Raw genomic sequence first — 22,108 nt, forward strand, 5'->3', positions numbered from 1 at the left:
AGTGTCGAGCATTGGGATTTTTTTTTTTTTTTTTTGGTATCCATTGTTGGCTGCTGCTTTTTCAGCATGAACTCTAGACTAGGCTGAGGAGATGTTTTGGAAGCTCCAACTCAAAGCCATCATTCTCATCTAGGATCGAAGTCTCGTCAACACATTCCACCACCTCCTCATCCTCTTTCTCTGCCTCCGTTCTTGTCCCCACTAAAAAAAAAAAAAAAACTTGGAAAGCCTTTATAAGGTCGGAGCCATTATCGGTTGTTGTCCTCGCAACTTTGTTCCTGACGCCATATTCAGGATGGACGTCACTTAGCGTGGCGGCCGAAACAGGAAGCTCGTCGCTAGCAACGTTGACTTGCACGAAATGTTAGCTAACGGAGCGCAAAGGCCAAAATGTTGGCTAAAAGTGCGTTTTATCCATACGATTACATCCTAAACGCCTTTTCCTCGGGGCACTTTGGTAGGCACAAGAGGCACTTCATTCTGTATGTTTTAGGATTTGCCAAACGTCGTTGGCAAGTGTGACCACGGCGGGTGACTGTCGCCTTCTGCCGAATGAGGTGCTGTCAGTGCGGTGACGTCCTCCATATCTTCCTCACCATCGCTAACTGCTGAGGTAGCCATGTTGACCGACGGCCCCGCGCTTCCCGCCTTTACCTCTGATCCTCTCGGACACGCCCATTCCAGATAATCCATTGATGGTTTATTATATTTGTAACGAGTAAAGGAGGTGGCAAACGTCAAAGTAACGGATTTAAAGCACTTTTTTTTTTTTTACTTTTAAATGTAGTAGAGTAAAAGTAAAAGTCCGGCTCTGCCTGGAGTATCTAATCCAACAAGCTGCTGTCGCTCTCTCGTGCTCTGCTGCCCTCTTTTGGACAAATGGCAGGACATCAGCCAAGCGCATGTCTTCTAATAAACAGCCACAGATGATAGTCTTCAAATGCATTCAAGTAGCACAAGACAATCTACAATCGTGCATCAAAATCAAGAGTTAAAGAAACAGGAAGAACTGGCATTTGCTGGAAGTTTATTAAATAGACACATTGGAAAATAAAACTCTGTTACGATCCATAGCTTATGACAGCGTGTGTATGAATGCAAAGAAGCAGATGTGGAGGGAGGACCAGAGCACTGGGTAAGGGTTGAATGATGTGCGTTAGGCTTTCATGTGTCACAGTTTTCATCAAGTTCTCAATGAATGAAGATGCTGTGGGGACTGTCTTCAATAGAGCCTGCCCCAACGCAGCAGTGAATTATCAACAGTTTTCACACAAAACAACAATCCTGGCTACTTGCTACTGATTTCTCATTAGAGAGTGTGCGTTTTGAATGATCAAACTCATCCTGGATCAATAAGCTTCAGTTAAAAGAAAAGGAAAAAAAAAAACCTTGTTGACATCATGTGTTTCCTGCTGCAGTTTTGTTACATAGATTCTCAAGCTTTCATTGACTACCCACTGTCAATCTACTGGAAGCCCTTACCTGATTCTGACTATTTTGATCAGATTCCAGACAAATATGTTTCATCCTGAGCTTTAGTGTCATGTGGACTCAATGTTGTTTCAAAGAATTTCTATCTTGCCAAAAATACCACTGTTGACATACTGATTGACACAAACAAATTCAAACATTGTAAATGTACAAAAAAATATTGCTTAGCAGTAGCCTGAAGAAGGAATTTGGTTATCAGCCATCAGTAATCCATTATTAGATGAACACTCATGGAAATGAATGGAATAGGAATTCAGATGTAGAAAGTCTATGCTGCATAATCAAACTGTACTGTCAATTATGTATTTTTAAATCCACATTCTTTCATTTCTCTTTTTCTTTTGATCTCATTAGACATTACAGCAGAAGATGATTTACTTTTGTTTAAATGTAGCATTTATGATTGTGAATGGCTCTCTACTGAGGTGAATGTTCAGAACACTGATAATCAGGCAATAAGATTCTGGAGCTTTAAAACGTGCATGTGGAAATATTTTGAAATGGTTTTCTTCTTTGAAGCTTTGGTTGTTTGGTGAAGAACAACCACAAAGTGACGATCATTATTCACAAGTTGCTTATTCTAGTGAGTTATTTTGTGAGAAAATATTGGTTTATGTGTAATGTTTTTTAAAAAATTATGTAACACATGCTTAGTTTATTAGCTGGACTGTAAGTGCTCTTCACAGACAAATTGTATTTACAGAAGTTTTCAAAAACAAATATCCAGGTGATCAAGTGACTGTTTGCAAGCATCACTGACATGAGATGGTTTTCTTCCACCCACCAACAACCAAGTCTACTGCATGAGTATAATTGATGGAATAGGAATGATTACCTGATTCTGTGCAGGATGCCACTCAAGCCATTTAATTGCCCCATTGCTTGAATCCAGTTTGTTATTGCTGCCAAGAATACATATTTTATGAGCTGAATGCTAAATTAATAACTGAATAAACAAAAGAAAGTGCAATAAAACTGAATTTTGATAACTGAAAAAAAAAAAAAAATAATAAAAAAAAAATGTTATCATGTGCTGATTCTTGTCTAGAATTACAACAGCACAGACGTATGAATCAGACATTGGGTGAATATGTCTCCTATCTTTTAAGGTTCTCCTCCATATGAGGATTCAGCCTTTGTCACTACTCAAACTAATGTCATTTTGGCACATCTGGCCTGCTCTCACTAATCTATTACTGTTACTTGTTTGGTGGTAAACCACATTTGCATATGAAGCAAATATCTATTGTGACATAAGTTTGCAGAAGGTCTATTTCACAAGTTTCTGAATTACAGTGAAGGGTGTGACAAGTTCAGAATGATGTTCCTGATTAAAGAGAGCTTGAAGAGTCTGGTACTCATCTATATCCTACAGTTTCACAGCCTGTGTCCAGTGTCAGTGTTTGTCTTGTGAGTAAATCCCTGAAGCACACATTAGCACAGTATGGATGGCCACAAAAGAGACATTTAAAATTATGCCTCAGTGATGTGTGAGCCTGCAAACCAGCAAAGCATTTTGTATTCTAAAAACATAAAAGTTAAAACAAATCTTTTTTGTAAATGATTAAGTTTGCAACAGAGCTACAGTGCACATTGTTTTCCTGCACTTTGACAGTTCTTCTGAGATGTTTGGTTTCATTGGGACTGCAGTGGCATGTGTACAACCACCTGATCTTACATTCTGGATAACTATTAGGTACCAACATGTCAGGTTGCAGTCTGATCTGGCTGGAAACATTCCCCGCACCTCTGATAACATTCAAGTTTTCTTTCTTTCCATAAAGAAAAGGTGTCCCATCTGCAGCACATTGTGCTTCCTTATTTGTCTTTTAATTGTGTTTGCTGTGAGTGACAGATGCCAAAACTCACTTCCTTATTTCCAACCACAGTGAAATGCCATTAGAATGACTACAGAATGACTAACAGCTGATGTAGTGCAGAGTGCTCTTTCCAGAGGACAGGAGCTCATCATGTGGCCGGCAGTGATGGGTCTCATCCTTAGACTACCTTCTTTTGAGCCGAGACAACCTAGAGCGATAGACACACACAGAAAAGTGGCGTTGAAAAAAAAAAAATAATCCACAGACAATAACAACAATAATATGAATGACCATTCTGGTTACAATCACCAAAGTTTGCATCAGGTGTAGTTGTTCTTTGTCCCCTGAATGAACCACTAGTTTAAATCCTTTTCCTTGTGAGCATGACAAACAAAAACAAAGAAATGTCACCCAAATTACTTTGCTTACTTTTTCACTGAGTGAGAGAAAGGCAACAACAGCGTTCTTTTGGAAGGAGTTTTCCCCCACATCACTGCCCAGGAAGCGTCGACACCGGCCCAACCTGCCCCGGACCTCTGCAGCATCATCATCACCTCCTCCTCCTCTTCCTCCTCTGGGGCCGGCCTGTCATTCAAGGTAGCCCTCGAAAACATCCAGCTCTGTGTCCGTGTCATAAGGGACAGAAGCGGGGTCGGACAGCACCCCGAGGTCCACCAGCGCCTGGTCCATGTCCTCGGGCAGAAACACTATCCCCACATTCAGGACGATGTACTCCATCAGAAAGGCATAGTAGAGGATCAAGACGTTCACAAAGAACAGGCCCAAATAAAACATATATGGGAGATCGTCCAAAAGCGATTCCACCGAATCTAACTGGGCATAAATTTGGTGTGTCATAGAAAACAAAGACAGCCACGGGTCGGGTTGTGGTGGTTCTGCAAGGCCAAGCAAGGCTCGAGTTTCAAGTGTCACCGCTAGAAATGTGTCTTGGGTGATGGCACTGGGGCGTCCATTTCGCCTCGTCCCGACCTGTAAATAGTGTTTGAAAGGCGGCTGCTAAATAGTTTCTATCTGTAGGGTCCCGAGAAAGACGACAAGAAAAGAAAGTTGAGGGAGTAATGCTCATAGCTAATTATACCGACGAGCAGTATCAAAATACCACGTTAGCTTGCTCGACGCATTCTTGACATTGGTTTGTTGGGTTTGCAGAATTCACGCCTCGCCAGCTGGTTTGGGCTAAAAACAGTAGCATGTAAAGCTATAACAAACAAACGCGGACATCTCCGGGAAGCGAAGTGTTTGGACTTTTCTTGTATACTCATCGGCACCTGGAAACGCATTCAGAAATATACGCTTCTTAAAAGGATTCCACCGATAAACGTCCCTCCTAACATTTTTGCCAGCTGCATCAAAACAGTCCTGACGACAGAGCGGCGCCTGAAGCCTCGCCACGTGATTGGCTCTCGTCTCAACAGATTGCCCCACGATTGGCTTTCGACGTTCTCAGTCTACCTAACAAGCCCCGCCCTTTTCCCCTTGCAGAGTGTGTCGCGTGCTTATATCGTCACTATTAACGTAGCCACGAAGGTTGCAGTTTTTCCTGGTCTGTATCACGTAGCCGTTGAGGGAATAAAAACTACAAGTCCCAGACAATCCAGACGATGAAGCTGTTACGTAACGCCCCCCCGCCCCTTGCAGATGCTACAGCCGACTATCACCTTCTGTTTGCTAAATGCCTAAATGTCCGGAAAAGTGGGTGTAATGGATAGACGCTGACGCTAACATCAGCGAAATAACGCGCTTGGCAAAACAACAGCCCCCTTTGCAACCGCAACCATGTTTGGTCGGTCACGGAGCTGGGTTGGACAGGGGAGGACGAAAAACATCCACTCCTTGGACCATCTGAAGTGAGTAGCTAGTCTCGGTTAAGCTAACGTTAGCCTTATTGGTAACCGGCTGAAAGCGACCATCGGCGGCAGTATTAGCCCAGCTATCCCCGACTAACACAACAACAGCTAGCTAAGCGAATCTGTCCGAAGGTCCAGTCAGTCATGTTAATGCCCTTTAGAGCCATGGCGACTGCTCTCCGATCGGAAACGGAGATAGAAATAGGAGCTAGCATGTAAATGTTAGCTCTACATTTAAAACCCGCCCCAAAATGTGAGCTGAGCCGTTGTCCCACCACAACAGGTGCACCAAAATAATGAGGGAGTGGGCTCGATAACGTCCACAGTGCTCTAAACAGGCAGAAAAAATAGAAACACTATTATGAGCCTACATTACAGGGCCCGTCGTGTGGTGGACAGATAGACAGCTAGATAGATTGATTTACTTTATTGATCCCAAACCGGGAAATTCCTGACAGATATATATTGTATATATTACATTATATTTGTATATAATATGGAGAGGGTCCATTGATACTAAATAAGACTCTAATTTGTTACGTTGTCTGAGTTTAATTTGAATGCATTGTCTGCAGATGTCAATAAGACAATATCTCATTAGCCTCATTAGTAGTACTTTTACTGTTAGTGCCCTGTCGATGTTCCATTATGGTCTTTTTAGCAGCTCACAACAAATTTCTACAAATGCACACACAAACACACACATACAAAAAAAAAAAAAAAACCCAAAAAACTGACCGGTAAATTTACTACTTTCTTCCACACAACGCTTTCACACATCAGGTATATGTACCATGTCCTGACCAAAAATACCACAGTGACAGACCACAACCGAAACCTGCTGGTGGAGACCATCCGGTCCATCACAGAGATCCTCATCTGGGGGGACCAGAATGACAGCTCTGTGTTTGAGTAAGTCCCAGCCAATGTTTTCATGCAAAGTCACCTAGATCTGAGCTGTGTGCAGCTGTGATGGGGAAATGAAGGGACAGCATTTACTTGCACTGCAGCCTTTCAGAGTAAGCTAGGTATGCTATGTTAGTGACCTCAGATCTCTTCTCTAAAACTCTCAAAATCAATTGAAGTTACGCTTTTTGTGTATCAAATGCACTTTCATAAGCTCACTGACATACCGACTGCACACAGTGGTAACATTGTGACTTGAGCATGCATTCTACAAAATCAAGAGGAAATAACTTCATCATAGGAAACAGGAAGGGGCTGTAAAAGAGCAGAAAACCCACAGAGGATGTTAAGAGTGCTCTCAGGATATCTTTTGAATAAACAAGACACCAATAGTCACATAAACTTTTCTGCACCAGGAGCTCTTTGGCCTTTTTTAACATTGGCTATAAAAATCCAGAATTGAATTAACATGCTGTCTAACCCTAACCCTACATTACGATCTTCGCATTAAAAGAGAACACAATCTTTTTCCATTGTGCCTGGCACTATGGTGTTGTTGAGTTAGCAAGTCCAAGAGCCAGTAATTAACAGTTTTTAAAATAAATCTTTGGCAATTTGTATGTATTAGACTGTGATGTGACAGCAACAGAAGTCCATTTTCTTGAATCAAATCAGCAACTGTGTGTATGTATTGTGTTTGTCTGAACCACTAGTTCACTTTGAAAATGTACAGGAGAAAAATTCTTTACTATTACAATTATTTATTTCAAGATCAAGTCATAATGAATCTTATTTACATTTGTATTTGCACTGCTGCATGTCTTCAGCTTCTTTCTGGAGAAGAACATGTTTGCCTTCTTCCTGAATATCCTCCGTCAGAAGTCGGGACGTTACGTCTGTGTACAGCTTCTCCAAACCCTCAACATACTGTTTGAGAACATCAGCCATGAGACGTCCCTATGTGAGTATGTGGTTCTACACTGATGGACTTGTATATCAAAAAAAAAAAAAGAAAAATCCATACATGAAATTTTTTGTGAAACCAGTGTGGAGAATTGTTTATTGCATCCCCGCTGGTCCAGGGGATTGGGGGTGAGACTACTGCTTTACTTGGTTATATGGGGCCTTGGGGCTATCATCAAGTGTTGTATGTTCGGTCTTTTTAACAACACCATAAAGAGTTTGGTCTAGACCTGCTCTATGTATAAAGTGCCTTGCTGTAACGTTGTTATGACTTGGCACTATATAAATACATTTGATTTCTTAGTGTTCACGTTTAAATATAAGCATTTCTTTTTTACAAACTTTATAGTTTTACTTGTATGCAAGCTGTTGTTGTCTGGCTGAACATTACAACCCAGGTTACATTCTCTGTCTTTGTTGATTTTATACAATACATGGCAGCTTGCTGCATCTTCCAGACAAACAACTCAGCAGGTGATTTATTGTCATTATACAGTAAGCTAATATTTTCTACACACTATGTTTTGGTTGTATTCAGATTGATTGTAGATGTTTTCCACAGTTGTGATATGGATTCAGGATGGAGATTAACGTTCATCAGAAAAAGTACTTATAGCTTATACCTATTATTTCATTTAACTTGTGTAATGTATGTAGAGCAAAAATGAGAGAAGTACAGTAAAGCTGTGTCCTTGAAAAAATATGTCCCATGTTAAAAAGTCTAACTGGGCTATTGTTCTCTTCTCATCTCAGATTACCTCTTGTCAAACAACCATGTGAACTCCATTATTGTCCACAAATTTGACTTCTCAGATGAGGAGATCATGGCCTACTATATCTCCTTCCTCAAGACCTTGTCACTTAAACTCAACAACCACACGGTGCACTTCTTCTACAATGAGGTGAGGCCTCAATAAAGGGATGGGTGAAAGAGTGAAGAAAACGAGGGAGTTGATGTTAAAAGTGAAGACTACAGAGCAATTTAATGATGTTAATGCCCCACGTCATTACAGCAGTTTCTCTAATCCCTTTATTGGCCTGTGTGTTCTGGGAAAAGTGATTGGTGTACTGTTGATGGTAGCTTCAGCCCTGAAGCCAAAGCAGACCCAAAGTGTACACCTGAGAATTTTTGTAGTTAAACTAACCCATAACAAATTAATTTGAATTCCTGCATGCAAGAAATCCTGCAGATTTGAAAAACTGTGGGCTTATCCTTTAAGCAACCACACTGGTATTTGGCCAGTCAGATGCTAAATGGCATTTACAATGCTGATTAAAATTCCTCACAATATTTGCTTTTTCTTCCAAATTTACGGTAGCAAAAATTACAGGTCATATTTGGTATTCATCTCTTATTTGATTTATGATTGGGTGATTTATTGTCATTTCCCCTCAAGAGGACGCCATTGGATCAGAGATCTGATCTCTGTTACCGTAACCCCTGAGTTACACATGACATATCTAAAATTAGAGCACAAACTTTGGGCTTGGGTTTGGTGTCAGTCATATTTTTTCATTTGCTGTGACCTTTGGATGTCAGTTTCCTCCTTTGAATGGTTGGAGGTCACAGTGACTGAGAAATTGTTGGGTTTTGAATCGAGCCCTGGCACGGAGAAGGATGAGTCAAATATGTAGATCTGCTGGGTTTTTTTTTTTTATATATATACCCAAAGTTACTAAATTAATGTGACCACTATTTGAAGTACTTTTTAAAAAGAAATTTTATTTACGCATTAAAGAGAATCATTTCTTCGAAGATTTTAAATGAGGGAACGCTAAAGCTTATTCAAGCTCTCAATCCACAGGAGCGAATTTACCTCCAGTTTGGATTTTATGAGTATTGTTGTTTTATTATATGAAAAGTAAATTCTTGGAAGTCAGTGGCAACATGACATGCCCACTTTCCATTCGACATTAAATTATATCACACAAATAAGTCAATGTATCCATATTGATATGATTTCAAAAGTCATGAGACATTCATGATTTGTTTTAAAGTGTTTGAATTGAGGTATTAACTCTTTAATAATTATTATTAATTTATTAATTATTGAACAGAGGCTATTCTTGTACAACAGAATTACATCATCTCTTGGTAAAAAGCAATAGTGCAAACAGGGCCCAGCTTTTCTGTCTCCAGTAGCTGCTCATTACCTCTATCTAGTTCTTAGTGATCTCAGCCCAAGCGGCGCAGAACCGTGCCTTGCTCACCAACACCCCCTCTCTGTCTCCCACACACAGCACACTAATGACTTTGCCCTGTACACCGAGGCCATTAAGTTTTTCAACCACCCTGAAAGCATGGTCCGCATCGCAGTCCGCACCATCACACTGAACGTCTACAAAGGTGAGTGCCAGGAATGTGCATGCGCACATGCTAACTATGCACACACTCAGTCACTCATGAGGTGCTAAAACTGCCTGCCGCCTCTCTTCGTATTTCTTCCTTCTTCTTGCTGCTGCTTCTGGTGCATGAGCATGACTAACAGGTAATACTGTAACAAAAACACAAACACACAGTATTTTTGGTGATGAAAGTCTAAACAAAAGAGTGGATCCCAGGAAATGCAATTTACTCCACATAACATTTTTAAGCCAATTTTATCTGTGGGTCTGAAACTAATCTTTCTTTTGCACAACAACATGGCAAGAGTTGAAGAAGTGAGGGGGCGGGGGGGTTGTTTTTTAATGCATGTCCAATATGAGAAGATCTACCAGACAATGGGTATACAACACAGACTGTAAGTACAGTAAGTATTAGCTCAAAGCATGACGGTTGAACTCACAGCACCTATTTGTAGTGGCAGAGTTACAGACATGTTGAAATATTCACAGCTCATTCAGATCATATGCACACAAGTGTTAAGGTTACCATTGGTTATTTTGAGGAGAGATTAATTCATTAGTTATTTGGGACCATTAAATATAAATCCAAACTATCACTTCTCCTTATTCTACTCATTTGTTGTTGTTGTTGTTTTTTTTTTTTATCTCTGGAACATCTGCTGTTTGTGTATACACTTGCCCTTGCTTCTGTTTCTGAAATGTGCACTCAATGTAGTCATAAGAATATTCAGCAAGCATTAAATTAGCTTCAATAATTGAATTCATTCATAATATATTTAAAAAAAAATTCCAGGGTTCACTCACAAATCACTGCTGCAATCTGTGTATTTTCCTTGTCTTGGTGATCTTCTGTTGTATTAATCTTGTCACTTCATGCTAAATGCCCGTCATTCTTAAGAGTATTATCATAAGGACATAATATCTGATTTCCTAATAAGACCAAAAAAAAATCCAAAATGTCAGAATCAAACAAGATATAAATCAGCAGGTAATCAACTGTGAGATTTTGATAGTGTAGCATAACCACAAAGTTCATTATCATCACTTCACTAATTGCACATTCACATATTTATTCCACAAAATATGATGTAATTCTTTAGCCGCATTACCCAGGATGTGAAATTTCCTCACCAGCAAATTAGCACTTAAGGCCTTTCAGACTAAATGTTGAGTTTGCAGAGTAAAAAACAGTGATGTTGTGAGTCTGTAACAAGACATCGGGCTGTGCTGCGTTGCTTCATGCACTGTGCTACGCCAGTCTCGGCCTCTCTTCCTGCCTACTCTCTGGGCTGCTTCAGACCTTGATGGAGCTGGTAGCTGTCACCCCAGGGAAGGCTGGTGGTGCCTAGGACAGGTTTTCCTTCACATCCTGCCTGTTTTCACTCCATATAACATAACATTGCTTTGATTATAATTGTTGCAGCACATCACTGATGGATTCTTGTTTGTCTCTCTTCTTGTATGTCTTGTCTAGCATGTAACACTGTACCGTACAACCTCGCTTTCTTTGTTGTCCATAAAGTCTCAAGTCTGTGATTCTCAAAAGTAACATCATTACACTTTGGAAAACTGTCTTTAACCACACTAGAAATACAAGTCGTGAATTAGTGGTGTGGGGAATACTGCAGCCTATACCACTGTTTAACTAAAGTAAGGAATCTGTCTAAGAGTGAAGCATGAACTCACTGACAATGGTGACTGGTGGTGAAGGATATTTCATGGCTGTAATAGATGTTGATGACAATTTTTGATTTTTATGCCGTTAAATGCTACCTTTGTGCACTTTTCTCCGAAAATGCTGTTATAAGTAATACAGATATAAAAACTGTAATTTATTCTGTTGGGGGAAAAACGCTTGCAAATTAAATTACAGCCACTAATATTACAATAAAAAAGGATAAAGAATTGGAAATGAACCTACAATTTGCATACCACAACCATTAAAATGGCAACCTTACGTTGCCAAAAAAAAAAAAACAATGCTACATTAACCAAAAATATAAAATTATGTTGCTGATTTTTTCTGTTTGATGCTTCCTACTGATTCCTTGAACATTGCACTGCAACAAATGACACCCTGGAAAAGAATGTTGTGCTGCATCAAGACATTAAGAGTCAATACATTCCAGTACAACAATTTTGTGTTATTGCTTTTTTTCTAATCATAATCTGTTTATTTTGTGACTTGACATTTTAAAAATCCGAAAACCCCAAAATATGTGCCAGTGCCACAGTAACCTTTATATATTCCTTTTCCTCGTGTGCCATTGTTTGTAGTTTATTCGTTAAGACAGCTGAAAGGACCTCCACCCCACTCCCTCCCACCCCCACAGCCACCCCTTTGCTCACATTAACCCTGTGTCTGTTTCCCCCTCTCCCCCCTCTTCAACAACCACTCCTCCTACTCTCTCTCCTTGTCTCTCTCCTCCCCCCCTCCCTCTGCGCGTCCCATCTGCCTAACTCCAGTTTCATGTAAGTTGGTTCCATTCATTCAGTCTTTTTCTAAGCCCTGGATATTCTATTTAAAAAATGTTGTTTTTCTTTCATTCTTTTACATGTTCTTTTATATTTTTCTTATAAATGTACTCGTATAATTATTACCAAATATACTGCAGATAAACCTGCATGCCTTTTTAATTTGGTTTTTGGTCTTCCACTGGGTTAATTTCAGATGAGCACCACATTTGGCTTGTTATTTTGGTGATGATATGACAATTCTCAGTTCAACCTCTTGTGGACCAAACTGGAGTGACACTGTGACTCTAATTTGTGGCAGCTTGTGATTTGTCTATTCATTTTCTGCTCATATGTAGCTCATTAATTTGATTTGGCTGCTCGTTTTTTACTTTTCTCATTTTGACCTATGTGCATTGTGAAATTCCAACTAGGTGTTATTTGCATTTCAAAGTGTCATTACCAAACTATTCACATTTCAACTCAAATAAGATGCGAGTCACAGAGCGAAAGCATCAATAATCTGGGCTCAGCAATATCTTATGTGATTGTAAGCAGCACTCTGATAAGATAAAGTCAGTTCATATTCCAGATGGCCAAGTACCATGTCTCAGATTTTTCTGCTTTGCAGCTTTCCTTTTCACACCTGTAGTTTTGGTTTACATTGGTGACACAGGGATTAGTCCATTCCATTAACATTAGCACCAACAAATGTAGCCTGTTGTCCAACTTGACAATGTAGGGCTTTTCATGCTGTTGTGCAGCACATGCACTTTGTTTACACTTGTGTGATTTTTAGTATTGTGTCGTCAATTTTATTACTGCTAGAGCTGCTATTTTTTACTTTTACTGTGAATATGAAATCTTGGTGAATGCAGGTTTAAATCATAGGTGTGGATTCCACAGACAGAAAATCAGATGGAAAAGCATCTGTCTGTATTATAAAGCATGAGAAGCCCCAGTATCGCTGCTGTTTTAGTTTAAAACCAAACCATCTTTTAATTCCACTCCAGTGATAGTCCCTTTATTTTGTATCAACAAAATTGGATTGACTCAAACCTGTTCCTGTATTTAATTTTTACCTCACATGCTTTGTTAATTTCCTTAATTTGTCCTTTTAATTTAAGTGGTGTTTCTTACTTTTTTCCTTTTGGCTTGGTTTTGAAATCATATTTAAATTACACATTTTAGTAAAACTCTGGGATCAAGTGTCTATGCATATGAGTGAATGTTTGCATGTCTGTATCTGATAAAGTGGGCTGCCTTGGTGACAACCTCTCTTTCTGACCTTATTCTCTCCAGTGGACAACCAACACATGCTGCACTACATCCGAGATAAAACAGCAGTCCCGTATTTCAGCAACTTGGTGTGGTTTATCGGCAGCCATGTCATCGAGCTGGACAAATGTGTGCAGACGGATGAAGAGTGAGTGCCATACTGGATGGTGGATATTGAATGATTGTAGCAACTCATTATATACATTTATGAGCTATTTATTTTATATTTAATTTAGAACATTTAGGTTTTCTGTATATTTATAGTGACAGAAATCTAAATTTATTTGCTATTGTCTTTATTCTCTCTGTCTCTGTCTCTGTCTCTGTCTCTCTCTGTCTCTCTGTCTGTCCCAGACATAAGAACAGGGGGAAGTTAAGTGACCTGGTAGCAGAGCACCTTGACCACCTCCATTACCTGAACGACATCCTCATTATCAACTGTGAATTCCTGAATGACGTTTTGACGGACCATCTCCTCAACCGTCTGTTCCTGCCCCTTTACGTTTACTCTTTGGTTAGCCCCGAGACGGTGTGTTACCCTGATGTGCATGTCTATAGATGAATTACACTGCACTATTCAGCCATTCATTTCTAAAGCATCTTAACACCAAATTGTTAGTAGGTGGTGTATTATAACACATTGGCACATATGCATATCTTCCCACGCTAATGTGACACACGTCACAGAAATTGTGCATTAATGTGTTTTATTTTGTTTTTTTTTTTCCCCCTATGTCATTTCACTAGTGACTTTTTAAGCTGTTTGGGAGTTTGTGATTACTATTTCAGTTATAGTTACGTGTGTTTAATATGAGTGAAAGTAAAAAGTCCCGGTCTAAGTGAATTTTTTTAATTTGCTTATTTCAGCAAAAAACTCAAAAGACAATTAATGTACAATTTCATATAAACAAATGAAAAAAAGCTATGAGAAAGTGTACCCAAGGAATTACCAGTAGGAATTAGATCAGTCCAGTATGTGTTCATACTTGATAAACATTAAATCTGCTTCCCCAAACTTCCATGAACATCAACACTTTCTCCACAGCACTAACATTTCACAATGAAACACTACCCTATTGGCTTCATTAGTACTTAAGGAGGTCATTAGTAAACTGGGCTACCAAGCTTTAATGGTAACCATCATGGAGTGATGCTTGAATCCTTCCTGATGGTGCATTAACATGCTGAAGGAATGATAGACCTTTGCCATTCATTGCATTGCATTTCGAAGTGTCACCTTTGGAAACAAAACACAGATCACAGATAATTATCAAATAGCAATTCCTTAAATACTTTGTATCATTTTATTGAAAGTTCAATAAAAATGGGGTCCTCAAGCTCCAAATGTTATACAGCTTTAGCTACCTAACAGCACATAAACATACATGTGTGACCTTGACTGGCCTTTTGTTTTTTGTTTTTTTTTTATATATTTTTCAGTCTGAGGATCGAAAAATCAACCCTCAGGTGTCCCTTTACCTGCTGTCTCAAGTAAGCACTGCATGCAAATCTATCACACCACTGTAGAAATGACAATACTATTCAAGCAGATCTGTATCATTTTAAAGAGTCTTATCAACTAATTCTGTTTATCTGGAGTCATATTTTTTGTATTATGTGAAGTATTGTGAAGGTTGCAGGTTTATACTAAGGAAAAGTTGGCATTTTCATAGTGTCTACTTATCCATTGTACTCTCAATAAAAGGTGTTTCCATCTTCTTCTTAAAAAGTTAAGGAAATTAATCACTGACAGATTGTCGGCATGCTTTCCAGGTTTTTCTGATCATCCACTACCAGCCACTGGTCAACGCCCTGGCCGACGTTATTCTGAATGGGGACCTGTCCGTCTTCACCCCTCAGACAGACTTACACAGCACGCATAAGACCACGGTAAAACACACACACACAAGCTGTCAAGCCAGAAACACAGCATTATCTGACACAAACAGCACCTGCAAAAACATGATTGAATTGTGTTAATGTGCATATACTACTAATAAGTTACACATACTGATACACCATGAACTGTACATACTTATAGAGTCACACTACAAAAAAAAAAAAAAAAAAGGAGTGCAATACATACGCACACCTACGCCAGCAACCAGACAAACACACAAATACACAGTGTAGTTGCACTCGGTGGTTATGAGATCTCAAGGTCATGGTTCTCTCCATGATTCACCCACATCAAGGCAGCAATATGTAAATGACCTACACTTTATTCATCTTTCCTTTTTTAAAACACTCTACATCATGTCCATCTTTCAAATGTTCTGTCTGTTTTTACATCTTTCTTTAACATCTTCCTCTAATGGTCTTTCTTACTGGTCTGTTTCATTACATTGTTTCCCCTCTCTCCCCCTAACCTTCCCCATCTGAGTCCCCTCACCTGCCGTTTTCTGACTGTTTCCTCCTCTGCCATGATTCAGTTTCTATTCTTCCATCCCCGCTACTCCGTATTTCTTCAGGTTTTTTTTTTTGACCATCTGTGTGTCAAATGCCAGGTGGGTGTATTGAAGTAGTGAGCATTTCTGAGAATCCGTGTGGTTATTCTCAGTGCTGAGTATGTGTGTTTCCTAGACCTTGAGTTGTTGTAAGAAGCAGCCTACCCTTTCAGTGAATATGAGCTGAGGTGTGATGTCTGAAGACTGTTGGCCTGACACAAAAGGAGTCCCAGACATAGACTAATCCCTACTAGCTGCTGTTCTCCACAGTTTGCAGATGTTAAAGGAGCCATACTGCATTGTTACCTGTTAACATAGCAGTTAAAAAAAAAGAGCTATATATATATACAAATGCCACTGAAATTGTCCCAATTTAAGGAAATACACTTGACATGGTTTGAGTCATGACTTCTTGGTACAACTAATCACTTTTGTTCTCTTTTACTGCTTTCCCATTGAGCACCACACACACAGACTTCAATGGCCTGTCTCTCTCAAAGGAGCAATAAGTTGCCATGAACAAATCTTTTTCTTATTTTGGAGCCATATTAGTTTGTACCTGCATTCACTTGCATGCTTGCCAATGCGCAGACGATTTTCTTTTTTTATCTGCATCCAAGCTGGATTCTGTTCACCACATCAGATAGAACTGCTGTTTTGTTTTTGTTTGATTTGTTGTAGATGAAAATGATGAGGCATGGGTACTGTTTCTGCGCAGGTGGTCAAATGGCACTTCCTGTTTGTCTGTGATGTGGCAGGAAATTAGGTCACATGATGGAACACTGAGCTAGCTCACCTAACCCAAATCTCTTTCCTGGAAGAAGTTTTTTTTTTTTTCTTCTTCTTCTTCTTTTTCTTCTTCTTCTTCATCATCTCCATCTCTTATTTTCTCTTTTGTACCCATGTTTCCTTGCAAGTGCACCAGTTAGTTATGTGATATCAACGTTTGCATGAGTGCACCAAAATCTTTTTTTAAACCTCTAAAAATTACATGCAGCTGTTTTAAGAAATGTGCATTAAGGAGTTTATCTTTAACCTGCAAACATTGCCCTACTTTGAGGTGCTGTCAGGTGTGATTGTGCATGGTTTTGACTGAGCGTGTGTATATGTGTGTAGGTTTGTCTTACATGCTCCCTGACCTCCATTAATTTCTCAGCATTGGCTGTGAGTGGTTTACCAGAATATAGTCAGCTAACAGGTGCAACACACACTCTCTCTCACACTCACACATACACACACACACACACACTGATACTAGTTTGTGGTTTATGCCTGATAGCATGCACACTGTTTTCAACAGCAGCTACAGTACAGTTTTGCTTAGATGTACCCAGTTTTTAAATGTGCGTCTGGCTACAGGGAGGATTAAAAACACTGTTACTCATTTCCAGCAAAGAAAAGGTTTGCTGCTTTATGGGGTCTCTCAGTAATCTTGAGCCATGAACAATTAACACATTTTACATTTTATACACTTTCCTGTATTGTCTTGTTATTCACAGTCTTATTGAAAAGTATTTCTAGAGTCCTTCACTATGGACTTAGCTGGAAGTTCAAGCCATAAAGAAATTAAATTGGATGGAGGTCAAAGGGATAAGCAAGATGGAGGAACAAAAACACAATAATTAACACAATATGTAACTTTTAATTTTGATTCATTGTACAGCTGTCGAGTTTGTACATCATCATGCTTATGTGCCTGTTCAGTGGTTTGAATTTGCATAATAAGATCAGCAAAATAGGGTCACATCTTAATGTTCTGCGACAATGATGTTTTATTTAAAAGCAGGATTATCCAGGTATTAAATTGCATTTTGTTTTGCAGCAGAATTGCAGAGCATATTTTTCCCTTAGCACAAACCTGACTAAACCTCACATCTCCATGTAAATAGGCATTGTATTACACTTAAAATTACACACTCAGACCAATATCTTTTAATATTAAACCAATTGCACTTATAACAAATCTACATACCAAAGTTTACATGATTTTCTTTACAGTTATTCAGAGGGCTATACAGAATTACAACACACATTCAGCCACATTTTGTTTGAAGTCCTCTTTCAGCACTCATTCATGATACTCTGTTCCCTCTTTCCACAACAGTCTTCCTGTGCGGAGCAATTTCATGAAATGTATTTCTACTCTGGCCTCACACCTGTTTTGTTTTTCTTTGGGGTGGGTATTGTACGCTCACCTGACCAGTATACATCAGGGGCAATTTGATTGGTAGTAGAGGTTTGTGAAGTACATGGTTATCCTCTCCTCTATACCCTGATAAACTCTCTCATAGAGGAAGTGACTGGTGCTTTAAGAGACTTTGATCAACATGATCGTGCAAGAAGTATTTACAGTAAAGCTCTGTGTTTGTCTGCATATCTGAGCAGGTATAAACCCATGAGCTATATATATATATATTTTTTTTTTTGTGTGGTTACTTGCACTCATTTGCATCTGTTTTTTGCATATCTACCAGTAAAATGTTGCAATGATATTGCTTTCTGGAAACTGAACAGTTTTTTATTTCTGTCCAAGAATATCATTACCCAACAAAGTAAACCCCTTTCATCTTTAAGTTTTCTCTTCATTTGAACCATTATCTTCCTGCTGTCTTTACTAGAAGGAATTCAGCTTTCTTACCACTAAAAAACATTATTGAATAACCACAGTAATAGAAAACACTTTCATGATTTTATGATAAAGTGATCAAATAATTAGTCTGTGATCCTCACTTACAGCCATACAATTTCTTCCCTCCTCTTAATGGCTCTTCTTTGGCCTTCTCCAAACCTTCAGGCCAATGTGGGAGGCGTTCGTCGTTTCACCAAGCCCCCAGAGTCTCTTGAGCGCTCCCTGGAATTGTCTCGCCACCGTGGCCGCAAGAGGACCCAGAAGAGGCCAAACTACAAGAACCTGGGCGAGGAGGAGGATGATGAAAGGGCTGGGGGAGGTAGTGGACTTGGAGGAGAGGAGAACTGGGATGACAACAGCAGAGGAGGAGAGAGGGAAGGAGGCCGGGAGAAGGAGAAGGGAAAAGGTATAGAGGGAGGAGGAGGTGGGAGTTCTAAGGGAAGCAGAGCGAGTGGGGAGACGGCGGAAGGTGAGTGTGTGTCTCATTGGACACGGTAGTACAGGACTGTGTTTGTGAGTGTTCCTTTGATCCCATCAATCAAACACAGTCTCCCCAGAAGCACCCCAGTTACCCAACAGCCACCAGAGCAGCAGCCCTCATCTCCAAACAGAAGAGAGAGATTAAATCTTTAAAAGAGAGTAATTGAAAAGCTTATACCATTTCACATTTTTTTGTAAATGTGCTCTGCTTTTTTGCTTTTTGCAATTTGTTTATCAATTAACTGTGCACACAACAGACAGGTTGTTTTGTTAAAACTGAGGCAATAACAAAATGCAGAGTAAAAACTGCAAAAGTGGTAATGGGTTTGATTTATCATTCCTCCTTGGCTGATTTTGAGATGAGCCCCACCCATTTTTGATGCTTTCTGTGTTTGGTGCCGTTTATTTGCCCTTGGTTACCATGGCTACCACTGATCACATGTCCAACACAATCTCCATGGTAGCTTTCTTCCCATTTCCATGGTGGCACACCGTTCATCCTGTGCTCCTCACCTCTCCGCCTGTCTCTCGTGTGTGTGTGTGTGTGTGTGTTTAATGTACAATGTGATCATTTCAGTCATTTGAAAAGATTCCTCCCTCACTTTGACTAGATATACAAATTTTGCTGGAAAATTCTTTGTGCAGGGGTACAGTCCTACATTGTGGGCTACAAAGAAACATTACCATTTGGGGTAGAAAAGCCAAAACTTTCAGCTGATAATGAAAAAGGGGGAAAAAGAATGGATAACAACTTCTCATTTAGGATTCAGACTATTGAAATATCACTAGAATTCAATGGTCTCTCTCCATTTTCATACTATCATAGAGCATTACCTTTTTTCCTGTAATCAATAGTTAGTAGACCTGTGAAAACCAATCACCTCTTGCATTGTTGGTAGCTACTTTAATAGATTGCATCACCTTTTAAACCAGTGAAGGGTAAGAAGGAAGCACAGACTGTACATTCATAATCATGGTGAAAAGAGCAAATATTTTACATTGCAGGTTTTTTTTGCTTTGGGCTTGTGATTTGAATAAAAAAAACTTCACATGTATGAAAGCAAGCACAATTTTTTGGGTGTGTCTTTCTGTGTCTGTGTGTTTGTACAGAGATAGAAATGGTGGTGATGGAGAAGTGTATGGTATCAGAGTTGACAGAGCAGAACATCACTGATGAGGAAAAGACCGCTGCTGCCACCCGCACACAAGCACAGAGGAGCAGGTACATGGATGCACACAAGTGAACACAGCTGTAGTTGAAGTGGTGAGATTGAATAAAAGGAAGAATAGATGGTGTGAATTGATATTGATAACACCTTTTCTATACCTGCAGGCCATTCTTAGACATGGTGTACAGTGCTCTCGACTGCACCAGCGACGACTATCACGCTCTGTTTGTCCTCTGTCTCCTTTATGCTGTCTCACACAGCAAAGGTTGGTCTTTATCTTAATTTGTTATTACAATTACACTGAAATCAGAGACAATAAAAGCGCATTTGAGATAATTAAAGTAATTGACTGAATTTACGAGAAAATCTGACAGTCTGTGCAAACCTCAGGTGTGCAAGAAGTTTGTTCCATAGATAAGGATCATGGTAACTGAATGCAGCTTACCTTTGTCTGGTTCTGTCAACACAAAGTAGATCTGTCCCAGCCAAGCTGACGGGTCTGAATGCTTCATCAGAGCTAATAAATCTAGCATGTGTTTTGGTTCAAGACCACTCAGTGCTTTGTAGATCAGCCAAGAATGTTTATACCACCTAATGTGCATGTTCTGTCCGTAGGCATAAACCAAGACCTTTTGGAGCGGCTTCAGCTGCCCGTTCCTGACCAGGAGAGGAGCTCCTACAGCCTTGTGTTGGTAGAGAGACTAATCAGAGTAATGAGCCAGGCAGCACAGCCAGGTAAAACGCACACAAGAAGCTTTCTTTGTCAAGTATCTACAAAAACACAAGAACTTATCTTCATAACTTACTCATGTATTTTTCTGGCATGTCTGTGTATGTATAGATAGCAGAGTGCGTCTAGCTACACTGGAACTGAGCTGCCTTTTGTTAAAGCAGTCTGTGCTGTCTGGAAATCACTGCATTATAAAAGATGTTCATCTGGCCTGCCTGGAGGTACACCACACTCACATGTGCACAGATCCTGCAGCATATCTCATACTCATTTCACAAGAAGACATAAAGAATGCATTTCACCAACTCTTCCTTCCTTACTTACGCCTTCTGACTCTGCTTGCACAGCACAGGAATTCTCTTCCTAATCCTTATGCAAAATTTCTAAGTTACCTCCTGTTACCTCCTGGGGGGTAATGCTCCTCATCCTCTTTCTTTCTACTCCTTTTCCTCCTTCACAGAATTAAATGAAAGTAGTTGTGCTAATACTTGTTGATTTTTTTTTTTTTATTTTTTTTTTATTAACTTGACATTTTAATCTTCGAGAAATTCCCAAAGCAAATAAAGCAAATTAAACCTTACCTGCGGTCATTTCACAGCAAGGTCTGAGGCCATGCCTATCAGTGACTAACAATACTCGGGGGATTCTGCTGAGAATTTCCCATCTCTGCCACTGTTGAATATTAATCAAGAGGCTTTTTCTAGTAGAAGTTGAGAGTTTTTCAAAGTGTTCTGGTCATTGCATTATTTTTTTATTTTTTTATTTGTAGCTTTGGTTACTAATTCTCTGTTAACACATCCATTTCAAGGAAAATGTCACAAAACTGACTTTAGAAAACCCATTCTGTTAATATTACACAAAGATGACCCTGAGCCTGCTGATTCTATTTCCAGCTTGCTATGGGCGAATAAGTGACTTTTTACTAATCTCTGATTAGAAAAAGGTTGGGCAGAAACTTCCAAGTTAAGTTAATTCAGTGTATATCAAATACTGCTTCTCTGGCGAGGGCTGTTTTGACATCACTGCAGAATGAACACTGGTTTCACAGACCTATCTGTCCTTGCCTCCTATTACACAACATGGGTGTCAGCATTACTGAGCAGTTTAACTATATCATATCAGGTTCTAATTAAATTTTAACTTCAACACTGACCCAAGAACAGCCGGCAACAAACAAAGATACTCACTTACTTGGCATAGAACTGGACTTTGGTCTCTGTCCCAACTAGATAGTTATCACAGACCAGAGCAAATTATCTGGAAAAACTGCTTAGCAAATTTGGCATTTCTGTGCTACTAAATATAGAGTAACATGAGAAATATGATAATGCCCATCTTGCCTTAAACTAACTTCCACGGAGTCCACTTGTTGCACTTGTGTTTATTTTGGAAAGGTCACAAACCATGGTACAATATGTGTATTTTCTGTTATTGCATTCTGTTTATACTTAATGTTTTTGATTGAAGGGTGCAAGAGAGGAAAGTCTGCATTTACTGAGGAGATTCTACAAAGTGAGTATACACAGT

The 22,108-nt window shown here is 39.5% G+C and overlaps 2 protein-coding genes across 5 annotated transcripts in view; one reads left to right on the forward strand and one right to left on the reverse strand.

The window, feature by feature from the left end:
* Nucleotides 1-1,010: 1,010 nt before the first annotated feature.
* On the reverse strand, nt 1,011-4,684 carry dexi (Dexi homolog (mouse)). The gene is made up of 2 exons (XM_029508800.1): nt 3,741-4,684; nt 1,011-3,519 (listed from the first exon to the last, which is right to left on the reverse strand). Exon 1 carries the CDS (start codon nt 4,167-4,169, stop codon nt 3,900-3,902), a length of 270 nt encoding a protein of 89 aa, XP_029364660.1. The 5' UTR covers nt 4,170-4,684; the 3' UTR covers nt 1,011-3,519; nt 3,741-3,899.
* A 300-nt stretch (nt 4,685-4,984) lies between these two features.
* The window catches only part of clec16a (C-type lectin domain containing 16A), a 31,184-nt gene continuing 14,060 nt past the window's right edge, over nt 4,985-22,108 (forward strand). For 2 of the 4 annotated variants that reach the window (XM_029507771.1, XM_029507774.1), the window contains exons 1-16: nt 4,985-5,179; nt 5,963-6,091; nt 6,913-7,046; nt 7,802-7,950; nt 9,290-9,395; nt 11,861-11,866; nt 13,151-13,274; nt 13,481-13,655; nt 14,567-14,617; nt 14,900-15,016; nt 18,368-18,671; nt 19,793-19,904; nt 20,016-20,116; nt 20,467-20,586; nt 20,693-20,802; nt 22,049-22,093. In XM_029507771.1, coding sequence (XP_029363631.1) covers nt 5,109-5,179; nt 5,963-6,091; nt 6,913-7,046; nt 7,802-7,950; nt 9,290-9,395; nt 11,861-11,866; nt 13,151-13,274; nt 13,481-13,655; nt 14,567-14,617; nt 14,900-15,016; nt 18,368-18,671; nt 19,793-19,904; nt 20,016-20,116; nt 20,467-20,586; nt 20,693-20,802; nt 22,049-22,093 — 1,854 coding nt within the window. In that variant the 5' untranslated portion in view covers nt 4,985-5,108. The remainder of the gene's footprint in view (nt 5,180-5,962; nt 6,092-6,912; nt 7,047-7,801; nt 7,951-9,289; nt 9,396-11,860; nt 11,867-13,150; nt 13,275-13,480; nt 13,656-14,566; nt 14,618-14,899; nt 15,017-18,367; nt 18,672-19,792; nt 19,905-20,015; nt 20,117-20,466; nt 20,587-20,692; nt 20,803-22,048; nt 22,094-22,108) is intronic. The other 2 variants (XM_029507773.1, XM_029507772.1) reach the window with 2 other exon arrangements.

This window comes from Echeneis naucrates, chromosome 8 (genome assembly GCF_900963305.1).
Source record: "Echeneis naucrates chromosome 8, fEcheNa1.1, whole genome shotgun sequence".
NCBI classification, from domain to species: domain Eukaryota; kingdom Metazoa; phylum Chordata; class Actinopteri; order Carangiformes; family Echeneidae; genus Echeneis; species Echeneis naucrates.